Source organism: Natrix helvetica (assembly GCF_964273705.1).
Source record: "Natrix helvetica genome assembly, chromosome: 2".
Lineage (NCBI taxonomy): Eukaryota > Metazoa > Chordata > Lepidosauria > Squamata > Natricidae > Natrix > Natrix helvetica.
The window spans coordinates 212,479,185-212,501,899 of NC_138552.1; the positions used below are offsets into that span (position 1 = coordinate 212,479,185).

General features: G+C 38.0%; 1 protein-coding gene across 2 annotated transcripts in view; it reads right to left on the bottom strand.

The window, feature by feature from the left end:
- Positions 1–22,715, bottom strand: part of PRKN (parkin RBR E3 ubiquitin protein ligase) — a 792,757-nt gene that overhangs the window by 378,067 nt on the left and 391,975 nt on the right. For both annotated transcript variants that reach the window (XM_081943460.1, XM_081943459.1), the window contains exon 5: positions 19,816–19,899. In XM_081943460.1, the coding sequence (XP_081799586.1) occupies positions 19,816–19,899 (84 nt within the window). The remainder of the gene's footprint in view (positions 1–19,815; positions 19,900–22,715) is intronic.

A 22,715-nucleotide genomic window follows, 5' to 3' on the forward strand; every position in this document is an offset into this window, starting at 1 on the left:
GATGGTATAGACAGCTAAAGGCAAAGTATAAAACATTTACAGTTTTGTAAACCAACAGCTTTGACTACCACTGGGTCTGAAAAATTGTGAACCGAGGACATAAAAAGTCTAGCAACAGTAGATAAGTACAAAACACATTGTACGGTGTGTTGCATTTAATAAGGAATATAATTTTCTTGATGAAAGGATTCAATTTTACTTTCTTGAGTATACATTTTATAGTGCCTGTTTGTCTGGCTTATTCAAATAATGTATAATTAGTGAAGTACGGATGCAGCTGCAAGGCAAAATTAAATCCTATTAGTTTAAGCAAGGTATTTTCAAAATCTATTAAACCTTTAAAGAGCAAGAACAATTTTCAGTACAACATTGGCTGGTTGTTCTTGCTGGGCTCAAATTGCCGAGTGCATTAATGGTCATGCAAACAGTGGATGGGCCCACACATTCAGCTTATGTCCATCCACAGCCTTCAGCAAGGTAATTCTCAGAAAGCACAATGGGACCATATTTGGTATGGTGAGAGAAGCTAGCAATTTAACTATTACTGTATTTTTCAGAGTTTAAGAAACACTGGAATATTAGACGCATCAAGATTTTGAAGAGGCAAATTAAAAAAAAAAATTTTTTTTTTGCACTCTGCAGCCCTCCCCAAAACAGCCCGTTTTTCGCGAAAACGGGCCTGGTTTTTTTTTTTTTCAAAAAAAGGCATGAATAGCCTTTAGGAGGCTTGTAGAGTGCTCCTGGCGGGTGCCCCCACAAAATGAGCAAAAACAGCCATTTTTTTGCAAAAACAGGGCCATTTTTTTGTCAAAAAAGGGCATGCATAGCCTTTAGGAGGCTTGTAGAGAAAAAAAGATGCTGACATCAAGATGTGCAATCTTGGTGCTCCAAGATCGCAGTTGATATTTCTGCCGCTGGACGGTCCATTCGGACCTAAACCATCCTGCAGAGATGGTGATTGAGAAAGGCACCTCCTGTTGATCTCAGGAACACCGCAAAGTCCCTGAAAGATCCAGGAATAGCCTCTTTTTCCGGCGACAGAAACACAGCTAATGAAGCTGCTGAAGTTGGGACAGCTCCGGAACGGGAAGAAAGCAAAAAGAGAACGTGTGTTGAATTGGTGAGGAAATTTTATTATTAGAAAAAGAGATTACCCAAAAAAATTAAGTTAAAGTAAAATTGAAGATAGAAGACTGTAAGCGGCGAAATTAATCTACATTAAACTTAGTGTGTTATCCTATTTCTAATTTTTTTTCATGGATGGAATTTTTGCAAAGACTCCCTATTTTTTAAACTGAATGGATTAATTTTTCTTCTGTTTTCACTTTTGCTTACACCTATGGATTAAATAAAATTTTCCTTCTTTTTTTATAATGCTTGATTGGATTGATTGGATTGTTTTTTATCTCCATTTAAGGGTTTTTTTCTTTCTTAAGCTTGGAATATAAATAAGATAATAAGAAGGATTATAAAGAAGATTATAACAACAGGAGGAGACTTGTAGAGTGCTCCTGGGGGCTGTGGGGGGGGGAATTGAGCAAAAATCAGCACGTTTTTCACTCATTTCTGCCCTCCTGAGCCTCCAGGAGCATTCTGAAAGCTTCCTAGAAGCTATGCATGGCCATTTTGGTGAAGGGGCGGGGTTTGGGGAGGTAAAAATGCTGTATTCTGTGTATAAGATGCACCCAGATTTTCAGCCTCTTTTTTGCGGGAAAAAGGCGTGTCTTATACTCTGAAAAATATGGTAAAAAAAGTTCAAAAATGAATCAGATCTACCTAGAGGCTATGGAGAAAAATATCTTCCCCTGCATCCCCTTTAGGAGAGATATCTGGGTTCAATTACTCCGTCCTAAAACCCTCCCTTTCAGAGGGAGGTCCCTGTACTTCCTAGCATGTACCTATAAACCAGGCATGTCCAAAGTCCAGCCCAGGGGCCAATTGCGGCCCGTTTTCAAATTTCGAGCAGCCCGCAGCCTCTTCTCCCCACCGGAGTTATTTGTTTAGTCTTTCATAAAATAGTTTATTTGCATTTATGTTAATGGTTCAAAGAATGTCAGGCTGAATAGTCAACCCACACATTTTAACCTCCCCAAATCTTGTACAAGTTTGGACACCTCTGCTATGAATAAACAGATACAACATAGGAGAGCAGAACTAACCACATATGCATACAATCAATTTATTTATTAGTTAGAAAAAAATAAAGATGTCTCTGTATAGCCACTGCTGGTAAAAGTTGGACAGAATTTCAAGAAACCAAACCTTATTAAAATATTAAATTCTATCTCTGTATTTACATCTACTCTCAACTAAAATTGCTGCATTAAAATATATATTTATTGCTTTGCTTAATGTAACTTTGTTTTGTTATGTTCAATATTTCAATGTCATCACAATTACAGATACAATTACAGATATAAAGGAGCCAGAGAAAACTTCAGAGTCCACGACACCTATAAAATAAGGTGTTTTCTCCAGAGTTTATTTCCTGGTCACAATTGTCCTATGGTAGGCAGTTGGCAAGTAACAGTAAATATTATATATTTATTTACAATGTTTAGAGGGCCACTCCATGTGTCATATACATTTCCCTAATTTATAATGGGGATTAAAATTATATGTGTAAAATCAAGCAGGACTAAGAAGGACTGCAATATTCCTATTCTGGTCTTGCCAGATATTATCAATCAATGCAATCAATGCAATCTCCATTCTGAAACTTACTCTACAACTAGTCTAAAGCAGGTCCATATAAATATAATTCTCTCAGTTGTAGCCAGGGGTGAAATCCAGCAGGTTCTGACAGGTTCTGGAGAACTGGTAGCAGAAATTTTGAGTAGTCGAAGAACCGGCAAATGCCATCTCTGGCTGGCCCCAGAGTGGGGTGAGAATGGAGATTTTGCAGTATCCTTCCCCTGCCACACCCACCAAGCCACACCACACCCACCAAGTCACACCCACAGAACCGGTAGTAAAAAAAATGAATTTCACCACTGGTTGTAGCCCAACCACTTTCTCCATAAGTCTGCCCAAGAAGACAAGGTTGATAAGTTGCTAATTGTCTAATAGATCTGGGTTGAGTGATGGCTTCTTGAGCAGAAGACTACCACCATTTCCTTCAAAGAAGTGGTAATGCTTCATCTGTCAAGAATGGATTAAACGCCATCCTGATTCAGCTCCCCATCCTGTTTCTGGAAGTTTTTCTCAATCAGGAATCCAGACTCTCAAAAGCAATTGAGAAGACATTACAAAAGATCCTATGCAGACTAAGGGGCCTATAGGATCAAACTCATCCCCAATAAGGCCTCAGTCATCTCCTCTGGACCAGCCCATCTAAAATCAAGTAAATCCAAGTGACTTTGTCCTTCAGATGCTTAGAAAATGCTTTACAACTGCTCCTTAGATATACTTTATTGCTTGTGCTTGCCCTGTAGGAAATAGAGCACTCTGAAAAGAGTCACTCTGAGAGTGAGATGCGCAGTATCTAAATTTGATAAATAAAAATAAATAAAAAGGGGCTGTTGGGAGACAAAAGAGCAGGGAAGTATTGACATTTCACTATTTTTATTCCCCCTGGGTAAGTCTGGATTATAGTGAAATATGTTTTAATGGGAATGGGAGGCAGGTATTCTGTTTGCTGGCAAATAGACAAAAAGGGAAGTCTCTAAGCTTCTGGGACCTAGGCAAGAAGCAAAGTGAATTAGAACAAATGTTCTGTTTAAAAAAAGTGGAAAGAATAGCAACCTCATGTTTTAACACTGAACTGAGATGATTTGGGCTCCCACTGTGCAGTTCTACAGGTGGAAAAATGCCTGGAGGCAGTAACATTAAAAACAAAACCTCTCACCTTTGGCTACTGCTTTTTTCACCTCTTTTCATTTTTTAAAGAATCTTTCAGTTGGTGCAGTTGATGATCGCTTCTAAAAACCTGAAGTTCCAGCAGCAAAAATGTTCTTCAACTTTCCAAGACGATGGGAGCACTGACAGCTACCTGACCTTCTTACCTTACCTCTTCTTTCTGGCTGCTTGTCATTTCTGAGATAGGCAATCTCCAATCCTTAAAGTCTTTATTCTAAACATGACAGTTAGGCACAGAGGTGATATTCAGTCGGTTCGGACCAGTTCACGCAAACCGGTAGCAGAAATCTTAGGTGGGTTCTATGCTGTCCTATTTAGGCATGTTTTTGAGGCAGGGCGTATGTGCGGAAGGCCAGGTGCATACACGAAACGAGCATGAGTCGCAAACTGGTGGTAAAAAAAATGTGAAACCCACCACTGGCTAGGCACCTACTGTATAGCACCACAACCTCTGGTCCATGTACCTACTCTGGTTTACAATGACCATTAGCGATTTTTCAAAGATTCAGACAATTTCCATCTGCTTGGAGATGCTAGGATTTGAACTTGGGATGTTTTATGTGCAGTGTATATATACTATCACTGGGCCATGGATCTACCTCCTTCAGTGTATCCACCAGCACATCAAACACAAAAGTCATCAAGGGAATTGATTCAAAGAGAGAAGCTGCCCACTAAATAAATGGATGCTTTGGTCAGATGGTTTGGTTACTTAGTTTCATAGCAATTAACCAGTTTCAGCAAGGATAAAGCTTTAATGTTCAAGAACATTTGCATATGAACTTACACAGCAGCTGGCTGTGATTGCCTACCGATGCTAACTTTGTAGACGCAGAAGATTTTAGATTTTAATCATGAGGGGAAATTTTGAGGAAAATGCTGCTGCATTAATGATATAAGCAAGAATTACAAATCAAGTCATTTTAGTCCATAGTCCATCTTGCTTACTCTTGCTCTCGCATAAAAGCATTGTTAATGGGTTTTTATAAAGGCTTTATTTTATTACTGTATTCCAAAATAATTTGTTCCCTCTCCTCCTTCCATGTGTATTTCAGTTAATCTTGCATCTGTAAATGATTATTTCATTTCTCCTGGATGTATAATCCAGACATACTGATTCAGTAAATGTATGAAAGATTTTTTGGGGGGAGGGAAGGGTATTTAAATGATATTAATGAGAACAACTGTTCAAAATTAGTCACCTTCCAATTCATATTGTCATTTTTCTGCAGCCTGAAAATAAGATTCCCAATCTGTAGATACTGGGGATTAGAAGAATTTGAACCAAGATGGTGTGGTCTGCTTTGCATTATTTGACTAAGCTTCTGCAAAATTGTCAACCTGCTAATTATATTTTAAAAATTGGGCAATTTCAAATGGATTGGTTTGTTTCCCTTTTGGGGTGAAGAAGGGACCAGTTCTGAAATGAGTTCAAGTATATGTTAGAAACACACAGTTTTAAATAAATCAAGCACACCTGTAATAGTAGAACACAATTACAGCCAAAGGTGAGAGGCTTTTAATAAAATATATAAATATGAAGATTCAATTCCAAGAGCAATGTTACTCTGAATGCCTGACAATTACCCATAGAACTGACATTTCCCAGTAATTAATCTCATAGCAGACTTTCTGGCAGAATTAGATGCCAGCAGCAAACCTGAACAGCAAACCTTAACTGTAGTAGATTCCAACTGATGTGGCTTCTACAAAGACTCAATGAGTTTAAGTAAAATAAGGCTCTTTTTTTCCCCATGTGACACAAGATAATATTTGGTGACCCCCAGGTTGATATACAGAGCAGCATCCTTATGTTATGGATTGTCAATGCTGTAAGCCACCTAGAGTTATCATGTGCAAGTTAGGGGGGGGGGGCATATATTTGTTAAACAATCAAATCAAATATTTTGCAACTAAATGAAAAACTTCCATATCCAGGCTAGATTCAAGATATGGTATGTTAACACTTTTTAATGTTTAAATTAATTTGAATCTGAATTTTATTTCTCAGCCAGCTCCCAATGTCAGGGTTCCAAATAATATCCAAAAGTAAATCAGAGTCCAAGGCAAAGTATTGCTCAAAATTCCAATTTATTAAGAGAGCCATGTTGGCACATCTGGGAAAACCTGTCTCTGAAAGCTTCCTGGTTTTCCCCACCCAGTTGAAAGTTCATGATCTTCCCCCATATCCACAAGTCCATCACATGGTCCAATCTCCCACTGCCATGCTGACAGTTCCACCCATCCAATTCCGATCAGGTGCAGAGACAAAAGATGACCTTGGCTTTCTAGAAAGAATTTTGTTGTGGCTACATAGAATCTGACTCCTTGCAATCTCCCTTTCCATTTTCCCACAATAGAAAATGCATAGCAGAATAATAGAAAGTGTGGCAGGCCAAAGACCCAAAAGAAAAGATGGCTGCAGGCCTGACATCCAAACTGTGTCCCACCAGGTTGCCAACCTGGCCATTAGAGGCAAGAATAAATTAACATATCACCTCTGACCCAGTGGTGGGTTCAGGATCCCGTTGCAGCGGGTACGCTGTGACAGGGCCGAGTGTCCACCACGTGCACGCACGCTGCTCATGCATGCACACCCACCGCCCGTGATGCTCCAGCTGCTCGGTGGAGCATCGCACAGGCGCCATAGGCTGCGTGCACATGCGTAAATGGCCCCGTTGGGTCAAATACAGTTCAGGAATGCAGCAGGCAGGTGGGCCCACTGAACCGGAACGGTGCCTGCTGCTCCTATCAGGCACCGGTATGCCCGTACCGGGGCGTACTGCCTGCAACCCACCACTGCTCTGACCCAATTGTAGATCCAGACAGCAAATGATAGGATATGTATTGGACTGTTTAGCAGCATTATTGGTAAAGAATCCATGGGAGAAAGCCACCTGCAGCAGGAAATGGCGCCAACAAGCCAAGCTATGCTTTAACTTCAAAGAAGTTAGAGCATTTAATATATCTACCTCATACTGAGTCAGGGTAATGCCCTATCACAGACAAATCTCTCAGGAGGAGGGTTTTTTTTAAAGAGTTCCTATCCTCTGTGATTATTTAAGTTCTAATGCCACAGATAAATGTGCCAAGTAGGTGTTCTCCCACTAAGCCGTATATATTTAAAACTAAGAGCACAAAATGGCCTCTTATTGATTAGCATTCAACCAAACGTGTCCTATGTTGTCCTAGGAGGGAAAAGGGAAGGTGGCAGAAAGCCATAACTTTCCTGCTAGTATCTTAGCATCTTTTTTCAGAAAATAGCTTTATATGTGCTTTAATAAATGCAGTTTCTCTTCCTCTCTCTCTCTGAAAGGTCAGAGTTGATAAAGAAACTGAGACCAAGCGCACTGCAGTTGGACAACCTTGATGGGGAATTAGCAAAGGAGATTGAATCTAAAGACTTTTTTGATCATGAATAGCAAATCTTTCTTCTTCTTTGCCAGAGGCATTCTGAAAAGGGCAGCAGGTTCAGTCAGTCAGTGCGCAGGCAGAAAGTCCATATTGGAGAACAGCACTTATGCTTCTTTGATGCTTTCATATCTTTTTGCCTGTGGTCACATGGATATTTTTTTTGTACTTTAGAAGCTTTTATACTGAGCAACCTGGGTGCATTGTGGAAAGATTTTGAGTAGGATAAGATGCAGTATAAGATTTTAAGAAAGCTAAGGTGTAGCATATAATATTTTATCCTATTAGGCAGGTTCTGTTTTTAGAAAAAAATGCCTGGTTCAAATAATCATCCAAACATTGCCCTTCAGGTTTGTTTGTTTGTTTGTTTTTTGCAAAGGTTACTTGAGTTTTAAAAATTAAATAGAGAATGATTAATGATTAATGCAAAATATTACATTCAGGTAAGTTTTGCATCCAGATATTGTGGGTGCTCCAACACTGGGGTTTTTAAAAAAGAGATTGGACAACAATTTGTCTGAAATGATATAGGGTAGGGGTGTCCAAACTTGGGAACTTTAAGACTTGTGGACTTCAACTTCCAGAATTTCCCAGCCAGCATAGCTGGCTGGGGAATTCTGGGAGTTGAAGTCCACAAGTCTTGAAGTTCCCAAGTTTGGACACCCCTGATATAGGGACTCCTGCTTGAACAAGTGGTTGGACTAGAAGACCTCCAAGGACTCTTCCAGCTCTGTTATTCTGTTATATTTGTTTTATATCCCTACTTGATTTTTTTCACAGTTCTGCTCACTAAATAGCATGATAAACTACCATAAACAGTTTAGTTGTTAAGGCTTAGTTTAAGACTGATTTGTTACTTAGTGTAAGTAACTGATTTGAGTACAGTCTCACCATTCAGAATAAAGGAGCATCAAAAGTGATGCTTCCTCTTTTCCTTTGCAACGAAGCTTTTTGTACTTTGACATTAGAAAAATGCATGGAATTGAAATGTTTGCATAAAGTATTGATGGTTACTTGAAAAATTAATATGCCAGCAAACCACTAAAAGTAAAAAGAAATCAAAATGTCTATTTCAAATTTGATTAGAGTTGTACAAAACATGACATGTTTTTTTATGAAAGGTGTGTTTATTTATTTATTGCAATAACCTGTCTTTTTTCTTTTTTCTGGAGTGGAGGTGAATTTTATTTCTGCCAAAGTTTTGCTTCATTAGAAAGTACCATAATGCATTTTTCTTTCTAATTTTCTTAAATATGGTCAGAAATAATATTTAGTAACAGGCAATACACGCATACCCAGACACAAATATACACAAAAGTATCAGCATGCCTTTACATCAATCCAGAAGTTAAACTGTGATGCTAACCATTCATTCCCATCAGGGGTGGATTCCAGCAGTCACTCCTGCCGGTTTGCTTGTGGGCTCTTCATCTACTCACTTGTTTGATGCACGCAGTACAATAAAAAATTGCTCTGCGCATGTGCAGAAGCAAAAAACAAGATGGTTGCGCCTATGGCACCGTCCAGAGAACCAGTTTGGGGGCATGACAGGCCTGGGTCAGTGCCGGTTCCAGCGGCCTGGGCGACCAAACCACTAATGGTTTAGCCGAACCAGTAGGAACCCGCCACTGTTTCCCATGCAATTTAGAATATTATAGTTAATCAATGGAAGTCTGAGTGTTATGCAAACGTGATCTACAGCTAAGGTAGGAATCAACCAAATTACCTTCCAGATACTTTGGACTATAATTTATTGAATTCCTTCTCATGAACCATAGTGACTGGAGCTATCAAAACATCGATAGCTAATGAATTAATCGGGATAGAGCTTTTAATTTATGTTCTGCTTTGGGTCAAAGGACAACTGAAGAATGTTGAGATAGGCCTTGGGGTATTCCACCCTGGCATTTCTTATTTTTTGCTTTATAGTACAACTTTATAGTTAGAAGGATGATAGTTTATGTATATGAACAAATTTTACATGCCTTAGAAAACTCAGAGGTAATTTGAGTGCAGGAGCAGTTGAATAAACGTCAGCTCAACCCTGAGAAACATGAGGGAGTGAGAAAGAAATTAAAGATAACTCTCCCTTGATTCTCTTTGGTATAAGAGGAAGTAGAAGGAAATGTTGATAGTCTTTCAAGATTCTACAATAAAATTCCAGTAGTCTTTGCAGTGTGTTTTGTGACTTGCCTTACCTTAAAAAAGCTCACACACAAGGCCCTCTTCAATGCTATCCTTGTTATGACTGACTTTAGCTTACACAAAGCTATTTCTCTCCCACTCCATGCTGCTAGCAAAATGGAGACATCCTAATTCTATTTCAGAAAGAGAATCAGGTGGAACTCTAAAGTAGAGGGAACAGTTTATACGTTGTTGAAAACATATCTACAAAAAAGTACTATGAGACTATTCTTAAAATATATTATACTGTCTGTTTAAAAATGGCTCTGGCAATTTACATGAGTGAGTGTATTATTGGTATAATTCAACTTCATATAAAGAACTTCACTTTGTAAATAAGATCCACTGCTTAGGTTTTCAAGAGGATTTTCTTGCTGCAGATAAGCTCATTGTTATATAGTGACTCATGCTATCAACTTATTTTATAATTACATGGGAAATTTTCTCCATCATACTTTTTTTACAATCCTCTTGTAAAAACAAAATCTCTTGTTTTCAAGCTTTTGACTTTATTGATGGAGGTAACAATAACAGAGCTAATTTAAAAATAGATCCCTTTCAAAACCTGAAAGGCAAGAATCATTCACTTCTTAAAATTACTCTCTAATATGAAAATTCAGTAAACAGAGGTCACTGGCAAACATACATTTCCTGAGCATTCGTCTAGTATGCAGCAGGAATACATTTCCAGTAGAATTCAGATACAGAATAAAAATAAAAACTCCAATACTACATTTCTAACTCACTAGTTAAGAAAAGAAACAGAATAACAGAGTTGCCAGAGACTTTAGAGGTCCAACCCCCTGCTCATGATAGCAGTGTTCCAATATTTGAGGGGCTGCCACTGAGAGGAGGGGGTCAAACTATTTTCCAAAGCACTTGAAGGCCAGACAAGGAATAATGGATGGAAACTGACCAAGGAGAGATTCAACTTAGAAATAAGGAGGAACTTTCTGACTGTGAGAACAATCAACCAATGGAACAGAAGTTGCCTTTGGAAGTTGTGGGAGTTTCATCACTTGAGACTTTCAAGAAGAGATTGGACTGCCATTTGTCAAAAATGGTGTAGGGTCTCCTGCTTGAGCGGAGGGGGGGGGTGTTGGGCTAGATGACCTGTAAGGTCCCTTCCAACTCTGTTAATCTGTTAAAGCAGGAGACTCTATACCATTTCAATAAATTGTTGTCCAATCTCTTCATAAAAATCTCCAGTGTTGGAGCACTCACAAGTTCTGGAGACAAATTGTTCCATTTATCAATTGTTCTGTCAGGAACAGCTACAATTGGTAAGCTCTCAAACTTCCTATGTAAACTGATGACAAGAGAGATTTAGCATCCTTGTCCTTCTTTGGCAATGAGCTAGCTTTTTCACCTGGACTGGGAAAAGAGAGTACATTGTGTCATAATTCGCAGAAATGCCTCCTTTATCAGTTTGACATATTTTCATGTCTGATGCAGAACAGGCATCCTTAACCTGAGACCTCAAAAACTATATAGAAAATATGAGCTGGCAGCTGCCCTGTGTTTCTATACTGAAATGAAGGGGAAAAAACAGTCTCCTCCAGATCCAGTATATAAATGGCCATGCTGTTTGGAGTAGATGGGTGAGCCCACATGTTACATTTCTAATTAATTATTAAACATCTCAATTTCAAAGACGTTCAATGATATACAAAAAGAATGGCCAAGTCAGCAATAGAATAAATACACAAAAAGCAAAACAAACAAAAACCCACCCAAGCATGATTTTTAAAAAAAAATTATAACAGCATTCACTCCTTGATAATCGTGAACAGACATCAAATTTCAGGATAATAATAGACAGGGCAGTCACATTTGTATAAGCTTCTAAAAGATCATGAGAATAGAGGCAGATTCATGAAATGTACATTGTAGTAGACAAGTCATGAGGTAACCAGGATATGAGTGACTGTCTGAAGGGCCTCCCCCCCACTCTAGGAAAGTGTGCAATTGGTACACCAGATGAAACTTTGCAAGTATCTTAAAGGCCACAGCTGTCACTTGCTCTTTAAGTAGGAAATGTGAATCCAACATGACTCGTACTCCTGACGGGGAAGTGGAACCCCAATCCAGAAGTAAAGATGGAAAGACAGTTTCAATAATCACAGCCACTCAAATTGAGTCAGATTGAGTCAGAGCTGATTTCTTCCTCACCCTGACAACCTCGAAGGATTGGGACAAGACTTTGATAGGCTTGGCTGATTGTCGGGGGGTGGGGGATGGGTGGGCTCAAATCTCATAAATTCAATACTTGGAGGTTATGCAATCATGGATAAGAAGGAAAATTGAGGTGGAATTTGCAATCTCTTCTCCATCAGTCCTACTTATAAGCAAAGCACAGTTTCTTTCATTCATTCATTTTTCAAACTAGAAACTTTCATATTTTGCGTACCCAATTTGTTCCTGATATCTGAAGTATGTTAAATATTCAGTTTGATTAAACAGGTTGTTAGCTACCTCTATGAGCAAGGATGATTAAATGGTATGAAATGTTTTGCCTTCCATAACACACAACACTTTAGGCATTACGTTCAACTTTGATCAACGCTACTGTCTATCACAACTTAGAATCATACGCTATTTCAGAATATTTATATTTGAAGATAAATGTATTCTGCAACAAACATGAGTTAGTTTTTCTTGAGCCAATGCATTATGACACCAAAAACTCCCAGACTATTCATTCACACACTATATGTTAAATGCTAGAAGATTAGTTGCAGATTGACAGGATATGCTCCCAAAACTCTAAAATCATAAATTACAGATCATTGAAATAACAGACTGGATAACAACCCTTACAGTGTCTAATATTTTTTTGTCCCAGTATAAAATTTTAAGCCACCACAAATCACCTAAAGAAATGTTGAGGTAAAATAAAGTGGGAAACACCCCAATGCACTTCAGGCATCTATTCAAGCTCCACAGCCAGGGATATCAATGGCCTCAATAACACTGTAATAGTAAGGATACGTTATTTTCCCTTATTTATCAGTCTTAGACTCTTGCTGACCAGCTTTTTTACAGATTTCCCTGGAAACATTGATAACAGAACAGACATCCTAGTTTTGACATTCTGCACATATCAAACCAATTCATAGCCATACTTCTATGTGTGCATTTCAGCAGCCAAGGAAATAAGAAGACAGATTCTGTTTTCTAGCTATTTTCCACTCCTCACTAACCACTGAATCATATCCCCTAACATTCCAAGGTCTTGTGATTACAGAACAGGCAATCACTTTGAGCTCAGAGATTTCAAATTAACACATGGAGTGAGGAATGTTGCTGGCTGTACCTCTTACTTGTACTGTAAGGCAAGAGCCTGGCCTACCTGATCCTCATCCCATCTTGATATCAAATGTGTAGTCAAATTCATTAAGGGGTATAGTATTTAATGTGTAATATCATTTGAGATGTTGTCCAGTTGCAGTCTGGATCTTTAATTGGAATATTAATTCAGAACCTGCTACGGTGGAGAAGCAGTATATTTCCTTCTGCTGGTAGCACAAAAAGTCCTGTGCATAAGTGCTTTGTTGCAACAAAATTCATGTATGTCTTCATTCTCCTTCACATCGAAAAGTAAACAATTGCATGGACAAAGCTCTAACAGATCATATTAGTTGTTCTCGCACTGCAAGATGATTTTCAAGGTCTGTATGAGAGAAGGGAGGAAGTTATAGGTGGCTTTTCTAGCAATTGCTGTTGTGGTCCCTAACTTTTGATTTTTGCTTCAGCACCAGTTCTGCTTCATTTGGGGTGGAATAAAAACAACAAAGCATGGCTATTAAGTGCTGTTAGACCACTGTTAGAGGAAAAACCTTCTCTATTATATAAAACGACTCCTTTTTAAAGAGCTTTGTAGGGACTTCTTCAGTCAGAAACACTTGGGAAATTCTGGGATTAATACCTAAGTAATTCCAATGTACCTAGTTAAACAATAACAAGATCAAGAATGTGTTTGGATAATAATGTGATTCACATGTGTCTTGATATCCAGAGTGTTAACATTTCCTCACTTATCTGAACCCCGTGTCTAATATTTTACTCCTGCAAGTGGATAAATCTCTTAGCTAGATTTATCCTCTGGTGCATCCCAGTGAGTTGATGAGTCCCCTGTGGTTGAATTACTTCAGAGTGATTCTCAGGAAGGGCATCATTCTGTCTTTTTGCTCACCTTCTCAAAGACTTGATTCTGTTAGACTCTCAATGATCCTTTCATGCCATTCACAACTTGGCTAAGGAAAAGAGACTGCTTAATTGCCTGGTGCTTAAAAATGAAATAGCGAACCTTCACTTGCTTCACAATCGCTCACTTCACAAACCCTAAGACATTGCTCTTTACATGACAATACCTTTAATAATAATTTTCCATTACAAACTTCAGAGTTTTAAAATTAGAGCAGGTATATTTTCCCCCAGTGAGAAATATTCTTGCCAACATGAAAGAGTAAGAAAAAATATATTCATGAAGTTCTGGTAGAAATAAAACGGTAGAAAATTTACTTTGGAAGATACATGTATTTTAGCTATAAGATACATCACTGTACCCATAATTGCCAAAGGGGGAAAAGTAGTTTGATTCTACTTAAGTTCTTACAGTCTTGTAGCACAAATCATATCTCAGTCCAAAATCATGCCTACTTATAAATATATCCCATTAATTTAGAACACACATGCAAAGGACTGAATGCTTAATCAAATTTACATATTGTTTCACATTAGGTGTTGTATTTATGAGTTCATACAGTCATATTCAGTAAAACAAGCCATTTTATTTCCTGCAGAGCCATGCTACTTTGAGTCTGCTCAACACTGGATTAAAAATGAGACGAACCATCCTCCAGCTTTTCCATATGGATGCATTAATACTTTGCACATGTGTAGGCATGTCCTGTCTCACACTGCATGGTATGTAGTCACGCCATTATATGTAAAGGAAGGTAAAAATAGCAATAGCACTCAGACTTATATACCGCTTCCCAGTGCTTTTCAGCCCTCTTTAAGTGGTTTACAGAGTCAGTATATTGCCCCCAACAATGTGGGTCTTCATTTTATTGACCTTGGAAGGCTGAGTCAACTTTAAGCCAGTGAGATTTGACTGCCAAATTGCTGCCAATCAGCAGTCAGCAGAATTAGCCTGCAATACTGCATTCTAACCACTGCACATATAAGCAGAAAGCTAGGAATATGTAAAAAGAATAATACTTATGTTTCTAATTAATTATATACTCCTTTTAATGGCATGTCAGTATAATTCACTAGGTTTTTGCACTTCCCAGTTCAATGCAGTACACCACTGCTTCAACAATAGCATGTCCATTTTACTGCCTTAATTTAAGGGTAGTATCTTATTGTTTTGTGAATTCCAGAGCTGAGCATCTGGTATCATTTCCCCATCATTTTACAGATTCTATATAAAGAAAAGCAAGGGCACAGCTCAGGTTTCATAGAATCTAAAACAAAGAACCAGTCTCTGCAGTTGTTATACAATGCAATATATGACTCAGACTGATGTTCAGCTAGTGGCCCATGCTTTTAAAGCTTTATAAGTGTAAAGATGAGTGTTGGGACAACAGTTGATGGCTATCACAAGCAGTCAAAGGGATGCAGAACTCTTTCTAATTGGTTGTCTCTCTGTCAAAGAGTTCACTGGTAGGACTTAAGTCTTTTTTTAAAAAGATGACAAACAAGTGATCCCAGGAAACAGAAATCGATTTAAGTACAGCAAGAAAAATGATCAACCAATCATAATTTGTCACAAATTGCAGCCTCATATAGTGCTCCTACAATTCTATACGAAATCAATGTCAGAACATTGAATCTTGAGACACATACCATGTTTCCCTGAAAATACGACCTACTCAGAAAGTAAGTTCTAGATTGCTTTTACATGTGCACCCAATATAAGTCCTACTCTCAAAATAAGCCCTAATTAAGACCTACCCAGTCCAGGGAGGGGTGGGTGGAGCTGCCCTACTGCTTACCTGTGGACAGTTGCAGCGAGATCTTCCACACACCTCAGCCCATTTCTTCTGTAGCCGATAACAGAGCTCCGCAATGATCGGCTGCAGAAGCCCTCAAGAAAGCTTGTTTTCCGTGCCGGCCAAAGAAGTTCCTGAAGACCTCTGATGGCAAAAAGGAGGCCAGGGGCGGCACGTGCAAATGAGGTGAGTCAGTGGACAACCCCTCCCCCCTGAAAATAAGACCTGGTGCCTTTTTGGGTGGTGAAAAAAATATAAGACAGGGTCTTATTTTCGGGAAAACACTGTTAGTCCGATGAATAGCAGATGCCATTTGTGGAACCTTGTAAAGAGAGAGAAACATGTTGCCTTCTTTTTGTCTAAAAGTGAAGCATCTGTGGGAGGAGAAGGTCCAAATTGGATGGATGGAGCATTGCAATGCAAATCCAACTTCTTCTGTACATGCATTGACTCCAATGCATGTAGGTGAGGGCAGAGCTTGCTTTCTGGTGTTCCATATCCCATCTTGCAGATTTGGACCTTAATCCCTACCCTTCCTAGATGCCACTGCCTAAAAGGCGTTTCAAAAACTTTAACAGGACAAGAATCAAGATGAAGATTTAAACTGCTATGACGAACCTTTCGAAAACTTCTAGACTTAGTTACACTCACACCCACATCCTCTTACTAATTTCATATAGAGTGAAAATGTCTAGATTAATGTTGAGATTAAAACATTACACTATTACATGCTTTGTTGATGCTGACTTACAGTGTTCTTATAAACCTATCATTAGTAAATGACTTATAGCTTTGCATTATCTAGAAACTCAGCCATTGTGGCTTATTCAATAAAACAAAAGTAAAACAAACCATTGTTAAGTGTGGGATATGGACTCAGTTATTAAATGGATAAAATGGGCTCCACATGCATTGCACAGCAAGAAATATACATGTGTTTCTGAATGGCTGATATTAATTCAAATTGCAAGTTTCTTTCGTGCTGCCACTCAAAAGAAAATTGGGGAAAAAATGCATTAGGAAAAAACATGATAGCATCTGTAATGGTTAAATCTATACAATTTAATGGGAAAGCCAAACCCTAAAGTCAAGCTCTAATCACGTTTTCTATTATAAGGTTGCAATCTAAATATTTACTAGTGTCCTCATTGACATTTTACATTACTGCACAAGCAGATTTTATAAAGTATACTACCATTATAGCTAAAATCCTAAGGGATAAAAGTATCACATGTTCAGGAGATTATAGCAATTGGATTCTGGTTATCAGAACATTGTAAGGTTATTCCCAGGACAGAGAAATATCCAGATGAATTTGTACTTCTAATCATAGATTAGATTTGGGATTACATGCCATAATCAAGGATTATCTTGAGCAGGTTTTCCTCCAAGAAAACCTGAAAAGCTATGAGGAAGGATGCTGGCAAATTAACCAGCCTTATCCACAATATCAGCTAGGATTCAGACTATGTCCTGGAAGAGAGTAAAGGAGAAAAGTATTTAACCCTCAATCACAGACTGGATGCTGTTTTTATATAGTGTTAAAGTACTACACATTTTATCAACCATGGTGATTTAAAATTGGTTTTCCAAAAATTTCAAATTAGAAATTGATTTTTTAAAATTTACTTTAATAATGAATGTAAAATGTAAAATAATCAATAAATGAAAAAAAAATAGTGCACACATAATTACGGACAGGCATTTTATTACAATATCTGAAAGTCTGTTGATTTTTTTGGTGTAGTGCCTTGAAGAAGTTACTTATTTTTCTATCATCGTTTTTTGTAAAAATATATGAAGGTGAGATAAACATAGTTAAAGGTAAAATAAAACACACAAGCATCTCTAAAAATATATGGACAAAGCTTTTGAAACCTGTATAAGGATTAGTATGATGGGCAAAGATTATTAATTGCATTTTGGAAAATAGATGACTGATCCATTTGTGAGATGTGAGCATATAATACTCTGCAAAGCAATTTGGAACAATATTAAAATGCAACTACTTTTCAAATTATCTTAACTATTACTTCTCCCAATCTAAGTAATGATAATATACAGAGAAGGAATCAAGTTCACAGTTCACACTGGCTTCATATTTATTTCAGTTTTTTACTGGTTTCAAATCTCAGGATGCTGTCTGGTGATCAGTTTGCCGAAATCAGCAGTATAAGTTTGATAAATATATGGATGTAGACTTAAATTCCAGGGTGGAAAAAAGCAGGGATATATATATATATGTGTGTGTGTGTGTGTGTGTGTGTGTGTGTGTGTGTGTAGTAAAGACAATAGAAGCTAACACATTGCAAATGACTCTTGAAAATTACTTGAAAATATCCTTAATTCTATAACTAATTTTCTCAAGATCCAAGAAAATCAACAAGAATGGCCTACTTACAAATCCTGGAAAATGAAATTTTGCTTAGTCAGTCTGCTCACCAATGAGAGTGTGTGTGTGTGTGTGAACTTTCCTTTAGCCTCCAGCCCCATCAGTAGCAAGTTGTCTTTTGGCCTTAAATTTAGACTCATTATAAATATCAGTGGTACTTATACTTGTTCTTGCTCTGCAGTTATTCGGATCCCTTTTGACCTGACAGGCTTATTTTTCAAGATCATTTTGGTTCAGTTTTTTAAGGAGAGTACTGAAACAGGCTGCCATCTCCCTATGATTCTCTTTTCTGATCTCTTGTCCTCACTACAAGGTAATGATTCATGAATGCTCCTACTACAATATGTTTCTCTTAATCCGGGATTCCCAACCGGGGGTACGAGATGATTTTCCAGGGAGTGCAAAAATCTGGGTATAGAAGTTTCAAAATTATAGTGTATATGCATAATTGTATGCATATAATTATTTACTTTTGTAAGGGGAGTGAGAATATATCAGAAGCGTTATAAGGGTGCGGGGTATAGAAAAAGTTGGGAACCGCTGCCTTAATCAGTAACCATTGTGGTAAAATAGATACCGTATTTATCGGCGTATAACACGCACAGGCGTATAACACGCACCTTCATTTTAAGAGGGAAATTTCAGGAAAAAAATTTAAATTTCAAATAAAGAACTTTGAAGCAAAATAAGGGTAGCTCAGAACTTTTTTTTATTAACTTTTAGTCGGGAGTCCGGGAAGAGGAGAGACGGCTCATCCATTCTCTCCTCCTCTCACCCACACCCCGCTGTCTAAAGCGCTTCCTTTCGCCCGCCCGAGCTCTTCCGCGGGCGAAAGAAAGCATTTTAGTCGGGTGTCGGGGAGAGGAGAGACGGCTCATCCATTCTCTCCTCCTCTCGCCCACACCCCGCTGAGTAAAGCGCTTCCTTTCGCCCGCATGAGCTCTTCCACGGGCGAAAGAAAGCGTTTTAGTTGGGTGTCGGGGAGAGGAGAGACGGCTCATCCATTCTCTCTTCCTCTCGCCCACACCCCGCTGAGTAAAGCGCTTCCTTTCGCCCGCATGAGCTCTTCCACGGGCGAAAGAAAGCGTTTTAGTCGGGTGTCCGGGGAGATGAGAGAATATTCAGCCAGTCTCTCCTCCTCTCGCCCACACCCCGCTGAGTAGCGCTCCGCGATCCTTTTCTGTGCATCTGGCGTTTAGATAGATAGCCGGATGTTTTAAAAGCCAGGGGCACAGAAAAGCAGCTGCTGTTGGGGCGAAGCACTCCACGATCCTTTTCTGTGCGCCTGGCGTTTAGATAGATAGCCGGATGTTTTAAACGCCAGGCGCACAGAAAAGCAGCTGCTGTTGGGGCGAAGCGCTCCGCGATCCTTTTCTGTGCGCCTGGCGTTTAGATAGATAGCCGGATGTTTTAAACGCCAGGTGCACAGAAAAGCAGCTGCTGTTGGGCCGAAGCGCTCCGCGATCCTTTTCTGTGTGCCTGGCATTTAGATAGATAGCCGGATGTTTTAAACGCCAGGCGCAGAGAAAAGCAGCTGCTTTTGGGGTGAAGCGCTCCGCGATCCTTTTCTGTGCACCTGGCGTTTAGATAGATAGATATATCGGCGTATAACACGCATACATCATTTGCCCCCTATTTTTGGGGGGGAAAAGTGCGTGTTATACGCCGATAAATACGGTACATGCTTGAGTCCTTCAGATTCATGATGATTTTTGATGGCCACTATAAGTTAATGAAAGGCAGTTTGATGTTGTGGTTAAGGGTTCAGGCTAGAACAGAATTCTAGTCTTAGGACCAAAGTTGGCTGCATAACCTTGGGTCAATTACTTTCTTTCAGCCCTAGGAAAATGGCAATGGCAAATCATTTCTGAAAAGACTTGCCAAGAAAACTGCAGGGACTTTTCCAGGCAATGTCTGAAAATCGGACATGATTGAATGGAAGAAAAAAAAATGTTAATAGTCTCTTACCGCTATTTCTCCATTGCAGTTTTGGTAATGACAAATACCACTGATGCTGTTTGGAATCAAAACATCTTCCCAGGAAGATGGATCCTTTGAAAAAGAGAAATGGAGAATAAAATCAAAACTCAAGGGTAAAAAAAAAGTTGATTTTTCTTTCAGAACTTACTTAAAAGGCAGAAAGAAAATAAAAGGACAAACCAGATGCTTTACCAAAGTAATAAAAAAAGAAAAATAAGAAAATGTATAGAAGGAATAAATAGGCTGATTTATATATGTCTGATCAGGAGAAAGTATATTCAATCACCAGTGCAGTCAAGGCTTTCTATTGTTCTACAATTTAAAAAATTTTTAAAAATGTTTTTTCATTGTAGTGTTCTACAACATCTGTCTGTCTGTCTGTCTGTCTGTCTGTCTGTAGCTCTACCTAGATATATAGATATAGATAGATAGATAGATAGATAGATAGATAGATAGATAGTGATAGATAGATAGATAGATAGATAGATAGATAGATAGATAGATAGATAGATAGATAGATAGATAGATAGATAGCTATGTGCACTCTTCTCCCAACTATGATTTCTTGTATGCAATTTGGACCTCAGATATATTGTAAAACTAATGCTAGAGTATTTTGTGAATTATATTCTCATGTATAATACAATGGATTTCCCACTTGTGTTTCACATCTTATTGCCTGAAAAGAAATCTGTCATGAATTTCTTCAACAGCATTTACCTTAGATAGTTGCAAATATAATGAATGTAGAACATACTGCAAAATGTACATTGAATGTATTACACACATAAACAAAACAACAGAAATGTAAAATGAAAACATGTTCCTGTCAAAATAGCTCCTACGGTTATACATCATATTCACTGGTGCAGCACATACCATTATCATATACTTAGTCGGTGGTAAAAGATAACAACTGGCTTTTGATTCTTTTCCAAGCACAATCCAAGCCCTAGATTTGACCTTAGATGCTAAATGTCTGATTCAGAATATATATAGTTTTCTTCCCATTGAAAAAAACCCTATTTTTTATTATGTTCATCCCCATCATGTTGTCCATATACCCTGTCTTTGCAAGTACCTTGCAGCTGTTTAAAAACTCCATCTATTACTCTACTCATTTATGCTTCTAATCTATCCACGGTTACAATTATTGAATTTTGGAGTCATCTTGCTACCAGTGTGGAAATTAAGCATTAATAATTTCTCTATTTTTTTTTAAAAAAAATTGAATGCTGTATTAAGACCTGTATTTATAAATTTGTCACTTTAGACATAAACCCCATTATCTTGCATGGTCCCATATGAACACAATAAACACAAAGATGCAAACACATTTGAATACTATCAACATGCAAAATCAAAATAAAGATTAAAGTGCTTATTTGCACTAAGGTTGAATATCAAAATAGGTAACACATATGTATACCTGCCGTTGTGTCCTGATCAGTGTACACTTGAGGACCTCATGGCAGTGTGACAGAATGGAATTAATGTTGCTAGTTTCTGGGCAAGATCTGTTTAACTTAATCTTGTATTTTATATTTTATATTTTATGTCATATGCCTTATTTTAATTGTGATGCTTCTGAATAAAAATCAAAATACAGTAATATGAAAGATAAACATTTCAATTATTGTGAGCAAAGTCAATTGATCTGTAATCAGCCAATCAACTATATTTTTGAAAACTACAGCGAAGTAAACTATAAACACCAGTTTACCATAATCAAGAAAGGAGAAAAAAATAACCCTGCAAGATTATAAAACCACTACTGCTGTAATATCATTAGCCTTTTCCTTGGGGTGTATTAGAGTTCAAATTGAGAACAAGAGCAGATTGGTCCACCCAAACTGAACTGGTATTGGTGCCAATTGAGCTGGTACAAGGAATTGAACTGGTACAAGCAAATTGAATTGAATGTAACAATACCTATCTAAATACATTGAAATTGGTGTTATTGACATTGTTGGCTGCATCTGTATTGAGTTTGAACAGGCATCAGATTTCTGTGAAATTTTGATCAATATAACTATTTTACATAGGTCCATCAATACATATTTAATTGACAGAGATGTATTATTATTACTCATAACTTTCTTCCACAATGTATTTGGTATAAACATGAACTTTCAATCAAATAATCAAAACCTGAGTTACAGTGCAAGTCCAAATACAATAAATATAACAGTATAAGAAGATTTTTTTAAAATTGCAAGAAAACTCTAAAGCAACTAGCAACTAGAAATTAATAGCAGAAGGGAGAAAACAAACAGTTTCTAACAGCTATGGCTATTGATAATAATTATGCAAATGTTTTAGAGGTTTTTGAGGAGTGGTGATCCAGCTTCCTGATCACAATGTTAATTAGTGTTATTAACAATTGGAATATGTGGCAAGGGTCCCTTTACACTGAGAGGCAGGGAGATGACTAATGAGTTACAGTAGAAAAAACACTGAACTCCAAAGATGTAGAAAATATCAAAGAGTTTATTGTTCCCAGACCCTTACACATTCCAGTTCAAAGGTTGAAAACAAGCATAGGAATGTCAGCAATCCAATCCAGTCCAACTAAAAAATAAATTCTCAAAATAATTTCTAACAAAGGGAAGAAGATGGGACAGGCAGATAATGAGGTACATTATCCTCTTTTGTTCCAGCAGACTCAATGGGCATCCTAGCTTCAGCAAACAGGTAATTCCCTACTTGAGAAGACGCTGCTCCCTTCCTTTCCTCACCTAAGGAATTCCAATAGAGGAACCAACTCTATTTAATGCCTGAGAATGAGTCCTAACCAGGTAGCACAGACAGATGGGGGCAGTCTGTTTATGCTAACCTTGATGAGGGTAATTTCATGCTCTTTCTCTACAAGCTTCTCTTTGTTTTCA